Genomic DNA, 15,943 nt, shown 5'->3' with positions numbered 1-15,943 from the left:
GACAAGAAAAATTAAACCTGATTGATCTTTCTACATCTACTAACTTTAGATGGCTAAACCTGAGCTAATCATCCGRAGCTTTTCTTTTGGTCAATGGAGAGAAATAGGAAAAACATAGACCATTTCAGTTCTTCTGAGGCTAGCTAGTTCCAAAGAACTGAATTCCAGCACTGCCTTTTTCTGCTGACTGTAATAGGAACTTAGTTTGGCAAGTTCTAGTTGATTGGTTTAAATTTTAGAAGGTTAGGGTAGATCAATTCTGACCTTTCGTTGCAGTTCTAAGTGAATTTCTGACCTTTTGGTGGTCAGTGACAAAAATCCTGTCAAGTTTATTTGACTGTTGCTGAGTATACTGGTCTGTTGCTTTCCTCTTCTCTCTATAGGCAATGTAATATACTTATTTTGTCCTTAGCTTTTAAAGTTTAATTAATATTTTCTGAAGTATTGAAGCAGTCTACCGCGGATACAAAAGTAAGAGTTGAGAGGAACTCATTAAGGGAAATAAAGGTATCTTAATAAGTATGAATTATTTTGGCTTGYGTAATTGCAGTGAAGGGTTCTTTGTGAATCGTCTTTCAGAATTCCTTGTTATTGCAGTATATGCATACCCACATGCAAAGCAATGTCATGGTCCAAAATTTGKTTGCAAGAACATTGAGCAATCCCATAGTAAATAGCATCTTCTGCGTGTAGTATTCRAAACCCCCATATCCAGTCCCACTTTCTAAATTCAAATTGGGATGCATTTTTCTAATGATTGTACTTCCTCTGCATTCCTAAAAGGTTTGCTTGATAATCTCTGTTTAGCCGTGCAACCTATTTTACAGCATGAAGTAATGACTGTAAAATAAACTGTATCCTAATCACTGCCTCTAATTATAGAGAGTTCACAGAGGAAAAAAAAAAAATTGAGGTCCTTATGACTCAGCTAGAAGGGAAATAAAAAGATACCAATTTACTTTGATGAAACAAAGTGGAGATGGGAGCTGCTAGCTTTGATGTTTTAGAAAACTTTGTTAATTGAGAACATTACAGTTCRTAAAACTCATATGTGTTTATAGTTTGTAACTATATGAGTAGATCTCATTCCTACGGTAGTTAACTGCTTCCAGTTACTAGTGATCCTTATATTAGCCAGGGCATATTTGTTTTGGTTTGGTTTTCGGTTGTGCGGTTTTGCAAGTTACTAGCGAACTTACAAAACTAAACAAAAACCTTGAAATGTCTTCCCTTTTTATTGGAAAAGARTAATTTAAATTGCCTTTCTTATTAGGTAAGCATCCTACTAGCTAAGCATAGGTAGGCATCACACTGCAGATAACAAAAATGTTGCATTTCTGTGTAAAAGATAGCTCCAATCTTGTTTTCCCATGTGTGATTATTTGGTAAGCATTCTTCTTCTTTATTATCTCAGGTACCTCCTGAGAGGCTTTAAGTTACTGAACCCTTCCACGTTATTTCTGGAAATACAAATACACTTTAGTTTGTACAGGCTGAATTGTGAGCCCTGCAGATACAAAGCTCAGATTGCCAGCTGCTTAAATATTTGCTCAGGTTTGCAGACAGTTTTCTTGAGTAATTTGCTTCTACATCTACATGATGTATAGCATCTAGCCTAGCTAGGTTGAAGTTAACTTTGCTCTGTTTACCTGTACTGCAGATGTTAGTACATGACTTCAGAGCCTGAAGGTGTGTGTTAAGAGGAAGAAAATTCAAGGAAACATGCTGAGAGGAAGTGGAGTCCTCTAAGTTCTGCTTGTAAAATATTTGTCAKGCACCAGAGTATAAGGAGTGCAAAATACAATTAGTCCTCTAGCAACTCTCTGAAAAATTTCATATATTTCATGTGTTGTTATGTGACATGGCATATCAGAATTTTAAACTATGTTATAATATTGGTGTCTACATGAAACTTGGTGTATTTCATTAAAATATTCTACTTTCCTATAAATGCCAGCTTTATAGCATCTTAAAATAAGTACTGTACTGAATTAATGGTATCTACTACCATCTACTATCAATCGGAGAAAGTAAGAAGCAGTTTTTGCTTACCGAGGAGAAAATAATTTGWGTTATATATCCTCTGCATACTAGAAACATTCTTTGTATTAGATTGTAAGTCTCCTTTAAGAGATCCTTAATCAAAAGTAGAAGTAGGACTACAGCTTTCCCTGTTATATTTAGACAAGGGGTGGAAATAGCTTTACTGCATGAGAGCTGATCGTGTCCTAGGAGCACTGAGAAGCCTCATGTGCTCCATGGTTCAGATGAATCGTGACCTGAAATCATGAATGACCACGTTTTTCTCCATGGGCTATGAAGCAAGACCAGTACAGATATAAACTGCACTGAAAGAACCTTAATTTGTTTTTTGCCACTATTTCATTGCTTTTGCATGCTGTTGTTCTTACCTTAGTGTCAGAAGTGGTGCTTAAAAAATTTGAGAAAGAAGGAGAGCCCTTCTGGTCCAGTTCCTTTCCAAAGCGAGGCCAACCTAGGGTAGCTCTACTTGCTCATGGACATGTACATTCAGGTTTTGAGTATCTCCAAAGTTGAGAGGTCCCACAACTGCTATGACATCCTKTTGCAGTGCTTAACCATGGTCATGGAGATTTTTTTATTGTTATAATCAGCTGCAGTTTTCTTTATTGCAGCTTATGACTGTTTTCCTTTCGTTGTTCACCTCTGAGAAGTGCCTTATTCCAGAGGCAAAATGGAAATACTGGGAAGTGTACAAAGGTTTTGCATTTTTATTGTGTACCCTGTACACAATTGTGCTTGGTGAATTATTGGGATCATTGAGAATATCCACTTGGAACCTATTAGCCTGTTACCTTATCATTACTCTATTTAGAGTAATATCAGCATTTTGTTTTAATGGAAATATTTATTTTTTAATGCTGTTCTAAAAACAGCAGATTGTGAGTTAAATGGTAGCATTTAAAAGGCACAATCTGTTATGAATTATGTTTTAAATAATATTCTATTTATTTCTGGAGGCAAAATGTCCTGCTGCAGAAGTGTGGCAGAAAAATTCTGAACTGCGGCATATGATCCTCATGCTTCCTTTTTTCTTTTTTCCCCCTTAGGAAGTTTTAAATATGTAATTATTTGAAAAATACTTCTTTTTTATYCTTTCTTTCTTGATGTTTAGTTTCTCGATGGGTTAAATGACTTATAAACTAGCAATGAGAGGCACATTTTTCTTCACATAGTCTATTCTGACATAATTTTTGAAAGGATGCTTACAATYAATTTTTTTTTTTCTACTGGAAGATGGAGATTTTTCTTTTACCCATAGTATGACTAGGATGTTGAAAAAATTGTTACTACCATACTACAGTATATGCAGTGAATTAATTTTAAAATAGCTGATCTTTGATGATAGTAGAGATTTCATGTTCTTAATCAAATTCATTTGTAGAATTCCAAGTTGTGTGAGTAATGGATATGTTTTGTTATGTGAATATTAGGAGAATCATGTTTAACTCTCTAAAAATCTCAATGAAAAATATATAGAACCAAAATCATGTACAAGTTCTACCTTCTTTAATAGTTTAATATGGTTTAAATTGTCAATGTTAGCCACATTTTATGAAAAAAGGGCACAGACCATTAAAATTTGTAAAAAGGATTAAAGATATATGATTCATAAGACTAAGGAAACACAACAATCTATAATTTGAAAGTAAGAAAACATCCCAAAAATTATTGTGGTTTAAAAGTTGAAATAATTTGAAATATTTCATAAAATCTGGTCAGGTATTTCTCAGCACTGYGGCATTTTTTAATGAGAATAAAATCAATGTAGAAATCTCAGTTACTTGTGGGATCCCAATTTTGATCAATTATGTTATGTGTATTACTTTATTACTTTTAATTAAAAAAAAGAATTCACATGACAAAATATTCTAGAAGAAAAAAAAAGAAAAACAAACAACCCTCCCCCAAAACTATTAAACTGTAAGAAGAGAAGAATTATCTTTTGTTAATTCAGCAGCTTGAAGAAAAGCAGTTGTTATAAATGAATTAATTTGATTAAAAAAATACTTTAGACTTTCATATCTAAGTATCTGAAAGGCTATTTTATAAACATGGAGAAATGACCAAAAAGTCAACATATTCAGATTGTTAACACTAAAGCTTAATGAATTCAGCTAAAATGTGTTCTTCTGTTTTTCTTTTTCTATTTTAGAACAATATTCAAAGTGATGCTGACTTCTACTTATAAATTTTCTGTTGAAAATAGTGATGCAGTAAGTTGATAGTAAAACAGGCAAACAAAACAAAACAGCTTCAGGCTTTTTGAGCTTTGAAGCTTTGAAGAAATTTCAAAACTCTGATTTTTACTGATTGGAAAAGACCTATCAGTATGGCACAGGGAGAATTCTCACTAACTTCTGAGTAGAGGTTTATTAATTGATGGTGGGGATTATATGATGCTGTTGCTTGTGAGAACATGGGACCAAAGAGGCTGTTTCAGAGTATCACTTCCAATCCTGTGCATCAAGCACATAAAACATGTGGCAAATTGAAAATGTCATAGTTGAGAATGCACATCTGTCTTCCATTGGCCTCTGTGCTTTCTGATATAAGCTTGAACAGGCCACCTTAGGTTTTATATTTTCCAGCTTCTGGGTATTTGATTTTGAAGACAGATGCTAGAAAGGGCATAGCCTCAACAAGTAAGCTTTTCAGAAATTTGAAACAAAATGTGAAGAACCTCAGAAACTAGGGATGTGTTTTTAGTATCCTTTCGGAGAATTTACCRGTGAGGAATCTATTTTTATTGCCATCAGCAATATCAGTGTTGATGAAAATTCATAAAAATATAATCTTTAAGTAGTTAGAAGAAAGTTATGTTAAAACAAAAGTTCTCTCTCAGGATCTGAAGCATGTTTTCCATGGTGCAGCCATCTGCAAACTGGGAGCAGAAAAAAAAACGCTAAGTCATAAGAAAGAGATTCCCTGTCAAAATCATAATCTTTCACTCATCCACTGACTGGGAGCTGCATTTAAGCTCAGGCCATTGCCCACGGTCCTTGAGTGAGCTGCATCAGAGTACTGTGCTGAGCTGATCTCAGACATCATACTTAGGGCAGCTAAGCAGAAATTGTGATATCCCTGCTTTGCTTCTGTATTCTATTATTAATGTTAGAAAAGGCTAAAGAGACAGTCAAGCTAGCAAATGTGTAAGACATGCCCGTAAGTGAATGCTTGAGTACTTAACCTTCATGTTGTGTCAGTGTTAATGTTAACTGTGCCAGTTAAAATAAATTGCCGGATAGTTTTTCTCATCATATGAAAAAGGATACAGAGTTCACAGCTAATTTTTAGCTAGATGGATCATGAATGTCACTCTTGTAAAGGACAGGAAAAGAAAACCCAAAAAGCAGGATGTTTCACCGGAGGAGGATTATCACTTTGATATCTGCATGAGGAGGAGACAATAATTTAATTTGCAGTACCATTTTCTCTGAGTAGATGGAGATAGATTAAGCATTCTTCACTTGCTTTTATAACATATTTAATTCTATTTTTAAAGACAGACAAACATATAAAACCCAACAACAGCAAGCAGTAATGACTAATTTTTGCAACGAATATTGAAATCAGAACTATAGGCCTCAACATTTTTACAAGTGTATATTCCTTTGTGGATAGWGATCTTGCTGAAGTGGACTTGTTCAGATGCTGAACTTTGAAAATCATACACACATAGTGCTAAGTGACATAGCAAGAGTTATTAAACAATATAATTTCACAAAGCTAGAATAATTTATAAAGCTATCTACTAAGTTTCCAGTAAAGTTCTTCTCACACTTTACGTATCTGAAGCAGGATAAAGTTATAGCTATAAATAACCCAACATGAATATTTTGTTCTCCCTGATTATTTGTGAACATGCCTATTTGATAGTAATGAAGAAGAGGAGAAAAACAAAAATTATAAACCATGGTTTAAGACTTACAGAATGTGTATGATGAGCTCACCACATTTCAGGTGAAAGGAACCTTGCTGTCATTAGGACTCTGGGCAAGGGAGGTGGTATAGGCAGGGAATTAGGATAAGAGGATGATATGGCTTATCAAAGCTGCTGTAAGTTTTTTATGCATATTTGTGCTTTAAAGACAGCATGGGATTGACCTCTACTAAAAACTACTATGCCTGCTAGGAAATGAGACATGCAAGTTACAAAACATGTGKCATTGGAGTGTGTAGCTGGTGTTTGAATGCTGGAGCATATTGCTTTGCACTGGGTACAGAAACAGGTGGAAAGATTTCATGATTACTAGACATCTCTAAAGAAAATACTGTTTACAGCAATTCTGAGTTCTGCTTGTTGTGTTATTTACCACTATAACTTCTACCAATTGCTTCTTTTTATCCTATAAAGGTCTCTATACTCCTTTAGTTTGTCAATTTTATAATTATATGGCAGAGAGGGTGACATAGCCAAAGGTCATGAAATGGCCTCATGGGGTGTTTTTCTAAAGCTGTGAGAAATGCTAGTCCGTAGATTTTAGGTTATGCTCCTGTCTATCATCACCAGATACTCATCATCAAATGTTGTGCCATACAGGATCACTACTTTTTCTTTTCTTTCTTTCTTTTTTTTTTTTTTTTAAAAACTATTATTTTTCTTCTCTATCTCCAAAATGGATCTGAAAGCACTTAGGTTCATTTTACACAGTATTTGAAGTGTATTTTCAGTCCTGTGCCTTTCTGCTCGTCTTTCCTTTTCTGAATGTGAGTCTGTTCCCATAGTACATGCCAATTTTGTTTTCTTCCTCTATTTATCCATGCTGGCTCTCGTCCCATTTAAACTGAATATCTAGACAGTATTTTCCCTCTGAAAAGCAATGTGAAGGTCACTCTTTGATTTATCCAGCAAGAGGTACTGTATGAGTAATGTTTTAATGTTTTGTTAAACCGTCTGAATACATGAAAAGTATCACTCCCTAGGGATGGAGAGAGGACTCTCCAAAGTTACAAACTTGATTAATGATGAGGCAGTTACTGGCAAGGTCTCCTTGTCCAAGTCTCATAGAATAGTACATGTGTATCTCTGATAAGGCCAATAACCAGCTTCCTCCCCACTGGAGAAGTCTTCACACTAGCATCTAAAATTTTCCAGATTCTTGGAATTCAAAACTATAATTTTAAGATTGCAATTTAGWTTATTTTTGATGCATTATTCTGTATTTTAAACAGACAGAGAAAAGGGGACTCTGTTGCCTAAGTAGCATTTTGAAAAACTCACAAATAATGTCTGTGGAGCATGTCATTGCAGTAACACATTTGACAGACGATTTCTGCTATTAATGTAATGAAATGTGTATCATTATTTCATAAAGCTATTATTTGAAGATGGTGAATACATGTTGAGATTCACTTACACTGCTATTATTTTTGCTATGTGTGTGCAGAAAGATTGCTTATGTATCTTCTCCACTTTTAGGAGTGTATGGATTTATGATGGATCACTGACTTCTTCAGCTTGAGCAAAGTTAAACTTTCAGTTTAACTCAGTGGTAGAGACTTTTTTTCTTTTTGTTTTCTGGACCCATAAAGAAAATGCCAAAGTTCTATAAAGTGCACTTTGCAAGGTGCAAGGATCAGTATTTTGTTATCATTTCCACTGATATTTTAATACTCTGAGCCTGCCAATCATAAGTCCATAGTAGGTTGCTGGAAAAAGCTGTGTGGCCTTGGTAAAACTCTGCCCTCAACATTTAGCATTTAACATTTTAAATGAGTTGTGGCAATTTAATGGATGAGATATAATTGTGTTAGACTGACAGTCTTTCTTTCTGGGGCAAGTCAAACAGCTGGATCAAATATTACTCCTGAGTGGATACTATGGAATACTATGGATGCTATGGATACTAGCCCTGGAATAGGCTGCCCAGGGAGGCTGTGGAGTCTACTTCTCTGGAGGTCTTCAAAGCCCACCTGGATGCYGCCCTGTGCCACGTGCTCTGGGTGTCCCTGCTGGAGCAGGGGGGTTGAACTAGATGATCTCTAGAGGTCCCTTCCAACCTCAACCRTTCTGTCATTCTGTGACTATGGTATGTGCCATGTCACTGGTTTGCAAAGTGGCCAGATGATGCACCAGCCTGAGTCTGGCCAAACCAGGAGAGTTTGCCTTCACAGACACTCAGAAACAAGGAGTGACAGCAAGGTGCACCTGATTTTTGCAGCTTTCTGGCAGCTGCTCCTCTCAGTGTTGCTATGTAAGGTCAAGCTTGTGCCCAAGGCTGTCATTTTTATCATCCCTTCTGTTCATTTTACAGTGGTGTTATGTTATCCAGAATTCAGTGGCATAAGTTATTTTGGATTTTACAGATAAAATAATATTCTAATGTCTTCCTAAGAATATGCAGCAGCCTCTGCCAGGTAGCTTTTGTACCATCTACTGTGACTCTAATCATGAAGATGACTGCAGTGCAAGCATCTGTACTGCAGAGAAACCTTATTGTCCTAATATCCAATATTCCCACTCCAAAAAGGCAGATGGAGGATAACAACAAAACCTGAAAGCCGACTTTAAGAAGCAGGGACTTAGCTCTTGATAAGAATAAAGGAGATTCGTTTCACTCTTGTACCAACCTCATGCTAAAAGAGATGTTTCATGAGGCTGGACTGAGCAAATGAATGAAAGAAGAGGGAGTTCTATATCTTTAAAAAGATATCATTTAAAAATCCTGTGGAAAACATGAAGAGATAACTTTCTGAATCTTGTGGCAAAAGAAATGCTAAACATGTTGGCTGGTGATCTAATTGAAGCTATAAATACATATATACTAGAGTCTGAACTGCATTCATGTGAAAGGTAACAGATTTTAGCCCCAAAATGGAAAAGAGTTTCTTAATACACTAATTTCCTTATCTGTAGGTTAGTCTTCTTTTTGTGTGTGCATGTACGTTTTACATTTTTGTATCATTTATTACCATTTAGTATSATTTAGGTGACAAGGGTGAAGAATATGTGGCCAAGGACACAGTATTCATGCTCTTAACACTTCACCTCAGAGCTGAAATTCTTTGAAGTATTGCATGCAAATAAATTTCAGAATATCACAGAATCACAGAATCTCAGAMTGGTTGAGGTTGGAAGGGACCTCTAGAGATCATCCAGTCCAACCTCCCTGCTCCAGCAGGGACACCCAGAGCACGTGGCACAGTCGAGTTTGGAAGACCTCCAGAGAAGGAGACTCCACAGCCTCCCTGGGCAGCCTRTGCCAGGGCTCTGTSACCCTCACAGGAAAGAAGTTCCTCCTCACCTGGAGATGGAACTGCCTGTGTTGCAACTTGTAACCATTGACCCTTCTTCTGTTACTGACCTCCACTCAGAAGAGCTTGGCCCCTTCCTCCCTACATTCCCCCCTCATATGCTTATACATGTTAATCAGTTCCCCTCTCAGTCTTGTCTTCTCCAGAGAAAACAGGCCCAACTCACTCGGTCTCTCCTTGTACGAGAGATGTTCTATATATACTATACTGTACTATACTATACTATACTATACTATACTATACTATACTATACTATATACCAGAATATAATCTAGTGCATGCAAGTAGGATTTTACAAGAAAGGAAATGAATGGGTTTCTTTACTGAACTACACATATGTGAACTACAGTTCATATTCAGTTTCTTTACTGAAYTACACATATGTGAACAACATATATTAACATATGCCAGTTAAAGATTAAAGCTGGAGAGCTTTAAACTGAAAGACTTTAAATATTTTTTTATCATGAAACAATTGTTTTAACAAGATGAAATATATTATATGTATATATAAGATTGAAGAGCAAATATAAAATAAATTGATCCCACAAAATATTAAGGTTGCAAACAAATCATTTCTCACTCTTAAACTCACTGACAGACATAGAAGAGAACCAAGAACTCATTTATTTATATGGTTTTGGCTAAGTCGTGGCCAAGAAAGTAAGAAATGATTTCTTTACTAAARTTTCTATTTATATATATGGCTGTAAATTAGCATTGCAACCTACAAGCAAGACAATCAATTTTGGTTGGATATTCTGATGAAGCCATGTTTAGTTGCTAATTTAACCGCTTTTAGATTTTCTTGAACTCTCCATTTCTGATTTTAAATGCTTCCTTTTGGTTATATATTGTTTTGGTTATCTTCCATTTAAGGCTGTCCTTTGACAAGGGTTTCTTTCAATAGCAACGCTGACCCAAGCTGTTCTGGGCACTTCATTCCTTTTGTCCATTTCAAWTAAGTCCTGCCTCTACATCATGTTTTCACTTGCTTACAAAACCTTGCAGTGGTTCAGACCTAGTTGAAAAGGCTATTCCTTTATAAAATAACCTATGTGAATAGAAAACTTGATTTTTAACATCAATTGCTTAATTTCCCAATCTCTTAATTAGTAGAGCTGACACTATTTAGAGACTGGTCTGGAGGTAAAGGAATGGAGCCAAACATAATATTCATTAAATAAGAATTGAAGACTTAGAGTGACTTCCTTCAAGTGCTTATTTTTTGTCTCCCRTTTGCAGCTATTTTACATTTCACAGTCCCAGTGGATTTAGTGATATTACAACTGCTTTACCTACAACTGCTATTTCAAGTGAGTAGTGCATCAGGCACTTGTATTTAGAATTCCTGACTGATGTTAAATCATCTATGTAGTAGCTGATAAATAAAGATAGGGGTGAGCTTCCTGGTAAATACCAGTAGCAAACATTCTATAAATGTATACTGAATTCTGATTATGCTGTTGATTAATCTTTTACACACTCAGGAAACAAAATCATTCATGTATTGTTTACTGATGAGTGAAGTAGCAGTAGGTTTTAGTCTTTCCTGATTTTTTTTCATGCAGGTGTAGAACTGAATTCATTGCGCCAAATGAAGATACAGAGACCGATGACAATGCTTACAGATGTCCGGCAGCTCATATCAAGTGGAGGAAATGTGAATCAAAAGAATGATGAAGGAGTTACACTGGTGAGAGGGAATATGTAGAGTTTCAAACCAGAGTTTCAGCCCTGTGTACATGCATGTGTTTCAATTATTTACCTGTAAGCATATTTGCAAGTGTTTCAAGTGTGGGTGTAAGACAATCCACCAAGCTGGAAGAGAAATGTAAGAATGAAAGATTTTGCTCCTCATCTGACATTTTAAAAATTGCTATATTTCAATATCCTGTCCTGATTTTTAAAAATCTGGTGAAGCATCTGTGTTATGTTAACTACTTTTACTTTTTAAYCTAATATTATCTTCAAAAAGTGCACTGAATATGCACCTCAAAAATTAATAGCAAGAAAAKTATTGTGCAGTATAACTTAAAACTAGAAGAGATGTTTATAACCCCTGATACCCTGTTTAACAGATGTTTCAAAACTTCATTGCCTAATTCTCATAATTTTAAGCTTRTATCTTCTGGATGTGGAAGGAGGTATCCCACATTGATTAAATGTAATGAAGCATTGAGCATATCAGTGGATAAAATATTCTCTCTTCATAATTTGCATAGTATTTCTAGTCACTGGGTCTCATTGTAATTCGTTATGCTTTTTTTTCTCTTTTTTTTCCAGACTGCTATTTTTTCAGTTGTTGAATCATCTTACTTTTTTTTCATAAGCTGCATACATCTGTGAAATGTTCTCTCTGCATAAAAAGTCTTTATTGTTATAAATCAGTAAGTGATCCTCAGTAGCCTTCAGATATTGAATCCATTCTTTTTGTTCTTTTGCTGTTTTTTCTTCTGAAAATACGAAACTAAAATAACTAAAAATCTAAGTGTTACTGAACCATTGCATTTATGCGGGTTTTCATCCACTGATACTTATTCTGTTCATCCAATGAGTCGTTAGTATTTTATATCACATTTTTAAAATCTGTGGAGCAGTTAAAACTATCAAATTGAAAAAAAAGAGCAGCCTCATATCTGGGATTATTGAATCCAGATACTAGTTGTCTCTATACTGAAAATTATGACTTTTGGGATGGCCGAAGTCTAATTAAAAATAAATAAGTAAATAAATAAGTGAATAACAGGAACAAGAGGTGAGAAAAAAAAGCAATATGGCAGTTTTAGTTTATTTCATTAAAACATTGATTTAACTTCAAGCTTCATGGTACACTTAAGCTAAGCTACTAGTTCATCACTAAAATGCAAWTTGCATTCTGCTTTTACTGCTATTTTGTCTGAATCGGCTTAAACTGAATTAAGCACTTACATAATTATTACTATATAAAGTTTCTTTRGTATTTACCTGGAGCAATTGAAATACATGCCTGAAATTTGTATAACTGATGCATATATCAGGAAATATTACTTTGTATAGTTTACCGCTTTTATTGTTTGCTTGGTAGAATGTAGACAGAGGGAATGTTTTTGTGTGAACGAGCTTAGTGTTAAACTCTGATTTCTGAATTTCTTTCACAGTTTTGCAACAAGTAGCTACAGAGTGGATCATTTTGCTTTTGTTGGAGATTTCCATTATGAGAAACTTTTGTSTTACAAACTGGTGGGAAATCCAGAGTTTGTGAGGCTGCTCTGTCTCTATTCATTGCTGTGGAGTCAGCCAGTCTGCGATAGTTGTATGTGCATCAAAGGGATTCTGGGAATACGTTTTTGTTACTCTAAATCTGTCTGTACTGAAACAACGAGAAAAATAACTAGTTTTAAGCAGTAAGCATTTTTTTTCTCCTGATTGAGCCTAAGTTGATGCAGTTCATGGCTAGAATATTGTTATATGTGAAACTTCACCCAAAAGATAAAAGTTGTTGCTGTAATCCTATTGACTGATCAGCAATTTGTGTGCTATTACTCATTCGCTGAGTATAATCATTTACATTTACATTCCCTGAATATTCTTCATTTTTGAAAGTAGGTTGTAAGCCTTATTAAGAACCTTGGCACAAGTAGATTCTTATTTCATAACAATTAGGTGTATCAAAGAGAGAAACTTGTCCAAACAAGCTACATCAAACCCTCTGTCCATTTGTCTGAGCAACCTGGCACAGAGATATCCTCAGAGCAATCTACTTTTAAATAATAAGTTCACACTGCTGAGCAGCAGATTAAAAACTGTAAAGCTGGAAAAGGTTCTGCAATTTCCAAACAGAGGGCAATAAATTAGAAAATAATGTTTAGTCCTTTTTTTTTTTTTTTTTTTTTTTCTTAGCTGGATGCTTGTAATGTTTTGGTATATATCAGCAGTACAAACGTAAAGAACTTCCATAGTGGTGGCAAACTCTGAAGAGAGTGGCACTGAGGTCTGCTTTTTCTTCCTCAGATATTTATTCCCTCTAACCAGTCTCYTCTTCATGAAAGATACATTACCTGGGTCCATGTGTAAATTAGGATGGATGAGAACGAAAATTGATGCCCATGAATAGATATGCACAAATTTCTAGTGAACTTTTCCTAGAAAAGATATTTCAGTCATAAAGATATATTTTTTCTTGTGACTTTTAAAATAGCAGCTTTCAAATCAATGATTCAGTAGAAAATATAATTTCTTTCATTAAAAGCAAAAGTTTGGAGCTAAATCAGATTAGGAGAAAAATTTTGTTTGTTTGTATATTTGAGATGAGAACATTTATAGTGTACAGAACTAAAGCTCGGCACTATCTTTTCCCTCCCTGCACTTGTTTCCCATTCCATTTTGGATACAGCATTGCTTCTCAGTGGGAAAACTTTCTACAGTAAAAGCTACAGTAAAATTTTTTATGAGTTATGTGTTCCTGATCCAGATGAATGCTGCATCAAGAATGTTCAAAATGAAAGCTGCATACTTTACAGATGCAGATCAACCAAAAATAGCTGGCAAATAATATCTAGAACTCATTTTTTGGTGTTTCTTGATAGTTACTCTGTGACTACTCAAAACTAGGAACAGGTTTATGGCAAGAGCTTTTTTGCCATAAGCCATCCATTCCAATTCTTGTAAAAACGTGTTACGCTATCTCTTTAGATAATGTGGCTTCAAGGAAAAAGAACATATAATTCTGCTGAATATCTCCTAACTGACTCAGAGGGCATACATTGCAGTTTCTCAACTTATAACTTCAATCCTCTATTCCTGCAAACTCACTCAGGCCTGTTCTTATTGGCCTTGTGAGAGCTGGTTCAGTTTAACGGTAGAGTAGCTATTAAATTGTGCAGATTTCAAAATGCATTTTTTTCCCCCTTTGCTCCCAGAAGCAGAGGGAATATTTGGAATCATAGTAGATATCCATGAGAAAATAAATAGTCCCAACCTGTAAGCTGAATGTTTCAGGTCATATGAAATATGTGATTCCACACACTTATTCACAGTAAATATAAACCCCTTTCCAAAAAAACCCTAATGCCTCAATGACAATTTTTCTCAGATGTAGATCTTTTTCTTTCATTTTCCTCTTCTACTTGATTTATGAGACTAGATAAGGAATTTGTATTGCCCTATAATGCATACTTTTCTGTATGATTGGTTTGTTTGTTTCTTTTCACAATCTTTGATAAGCTACAAGCAAACAGAGCTAACTTTAAAGTTGCCTCTGCTGTAACCTCCCAAGGTTCCTTCATATCTGTTTTTTCGTCATTCTGTTAATATATTTTCCCCTCTCTCTCCTGCTTTAGTTCTAAAATGGAGTTTCCTAATCTAGAGAACCAACTCAAGTTATTAAAGCAATACCATCAAAGCTARTTAGGCAATATTTAGTGAAGCAAGGTAAATAAGAGAAATAAAATCATTGTTTGAAAATTGTAAAGGTATTTTCTGTGACGGATTTCTCACTGCAGACTTGTGCGTAGTATGATTGTGTGCTAATGTATTCAATTTAGATTAAATATCTGAGGTATTTGAACAAAAGAAAGTTAGGTCTAGGCCAAAGTCTGCTGAAACATATGAATATACTTCATTTGTTGAAAAGCTTAATAGGCTACTCTTTACATTTTGTGGAAAGTGTCTGGTGTTATCCAAATATCTAGACTGTTTAATGGAAAAATACATATAAGTAAGCTSGCATTCTTATTTTCTGACATATTTGCTTTATGAATGCTAAAGAACTCTGAAGTGCTTTCCTAGTGTGTTGTTTTCAACATGTAGGTTTTGCATTTGTCCTTAGTAAGATCTATATGGCGAGGCCTGTGGGGCAGACAGCCTGTTCTAGAATCCCTTACAGTTTTTTTAAAAAATCTGATTATGTATATTGAACTGCTTTCATATTGCAGCTTCATGTGGCCTGTGCAAATGGATACAAGAATGTGGYGTCTTTGATTCTGGATCATGGGGCTGATCTCAATGCTGTGGATAATCATTACTGGACACCTCTGCACTTAGCTGCAAAGTATGGGCAGGTAAAAGGTTTTTTTGTTTGTTTGTTTGTCTTTGCTTTTTTTTTCCTYCYTTTTTTTTYCTTCCTTTTTWTTTCTGTGATAGTGTTTTCTAGCAATAGCAAATTGTTTGAGTTAGAGAATTCCATTTTTAATGGAATTGAAGTATTTCYTTTTTAATAAAAAATTATAAATATTTCTGCATTATGTGCCTCATGAAATGACAGACAGCACTTGAGAACAGACATCATAAAATGCTCAACCTGATACAGCTCGTTAAAATCAATATATTTTCACTGTCTTTTTCTTTTCAGCAAAAAACTAAATTTACAATTTATACTGAAATTTGAAAAGAAGCAAAAGCTTTTAAGCTTTTTTTTTTTTTTTTTTTTTTTATTTAGTATATGCTGATGAGAAAGGCTTGGTTTTAGCTAACTGCTTTTTACTGTACTGTTCTGTGATGGAAAGTCCAGGATTCATGTAACATTGAAAGCACTGAAAGCTTTCTGGACACTGAGCTGGGATTTTGGGATCACACATAATTGTGACTCGTACCTCTTAACATCCCAGCAGTTCGTGTTTTCTTCACTCTCATTCTTCCAGAGCACCCTAGGCACCTTGATTACGTT

At 35.0% G+C, this 15,943-nt stretch overlaps 1 protein-coding gene across 1 annotated transcript in view; it reads left to right on the top strand.

Annotated features, from left to right (window-relative positions):
- Nucleotides 1-15,943, top strand: part of MYO16 (myosin XVI) — a 272,053-nt gene that overhangs the window by 72,645 nt on the left and 183,465 nt on the right. Inside the window, exons 6-7 of the mRNA XM_026034575.1 lie at nucleotides 10,869-10,993; nucleotides 15,213-15,338. Coding sequence (XP_025890360.1) covers nucleotides 10,869-10,993; nucleotides 15,213-15,338 — 251 coding nt within the window. The remainder of the gene's footprint in view (nucleotides 1-10,868; nucleotides 10,994-15,212; nucleotides 15,339-15,943) is intronic.

This window comes from Nothoprocta perdicaria, unplaced genomic scaffold (assembly GCF_003342845.1).
Source record: "Nothoprocta perdicaria isolate Ctin4 unplaced genomic scaffold, notPer1 scaffold_148, whole genome shotgun sequence".
NCBI classification, from domain to species: domain Eukaryota; kingdom Metazoa; phylum Chordata; class Aves; order Tinamiformes; family Tinamidae; genus Nothoprocta; species Nothoprocta perdicaria.
This window is presented reverse-complemented; position numbering and strand designations above follow the sequence as displayed.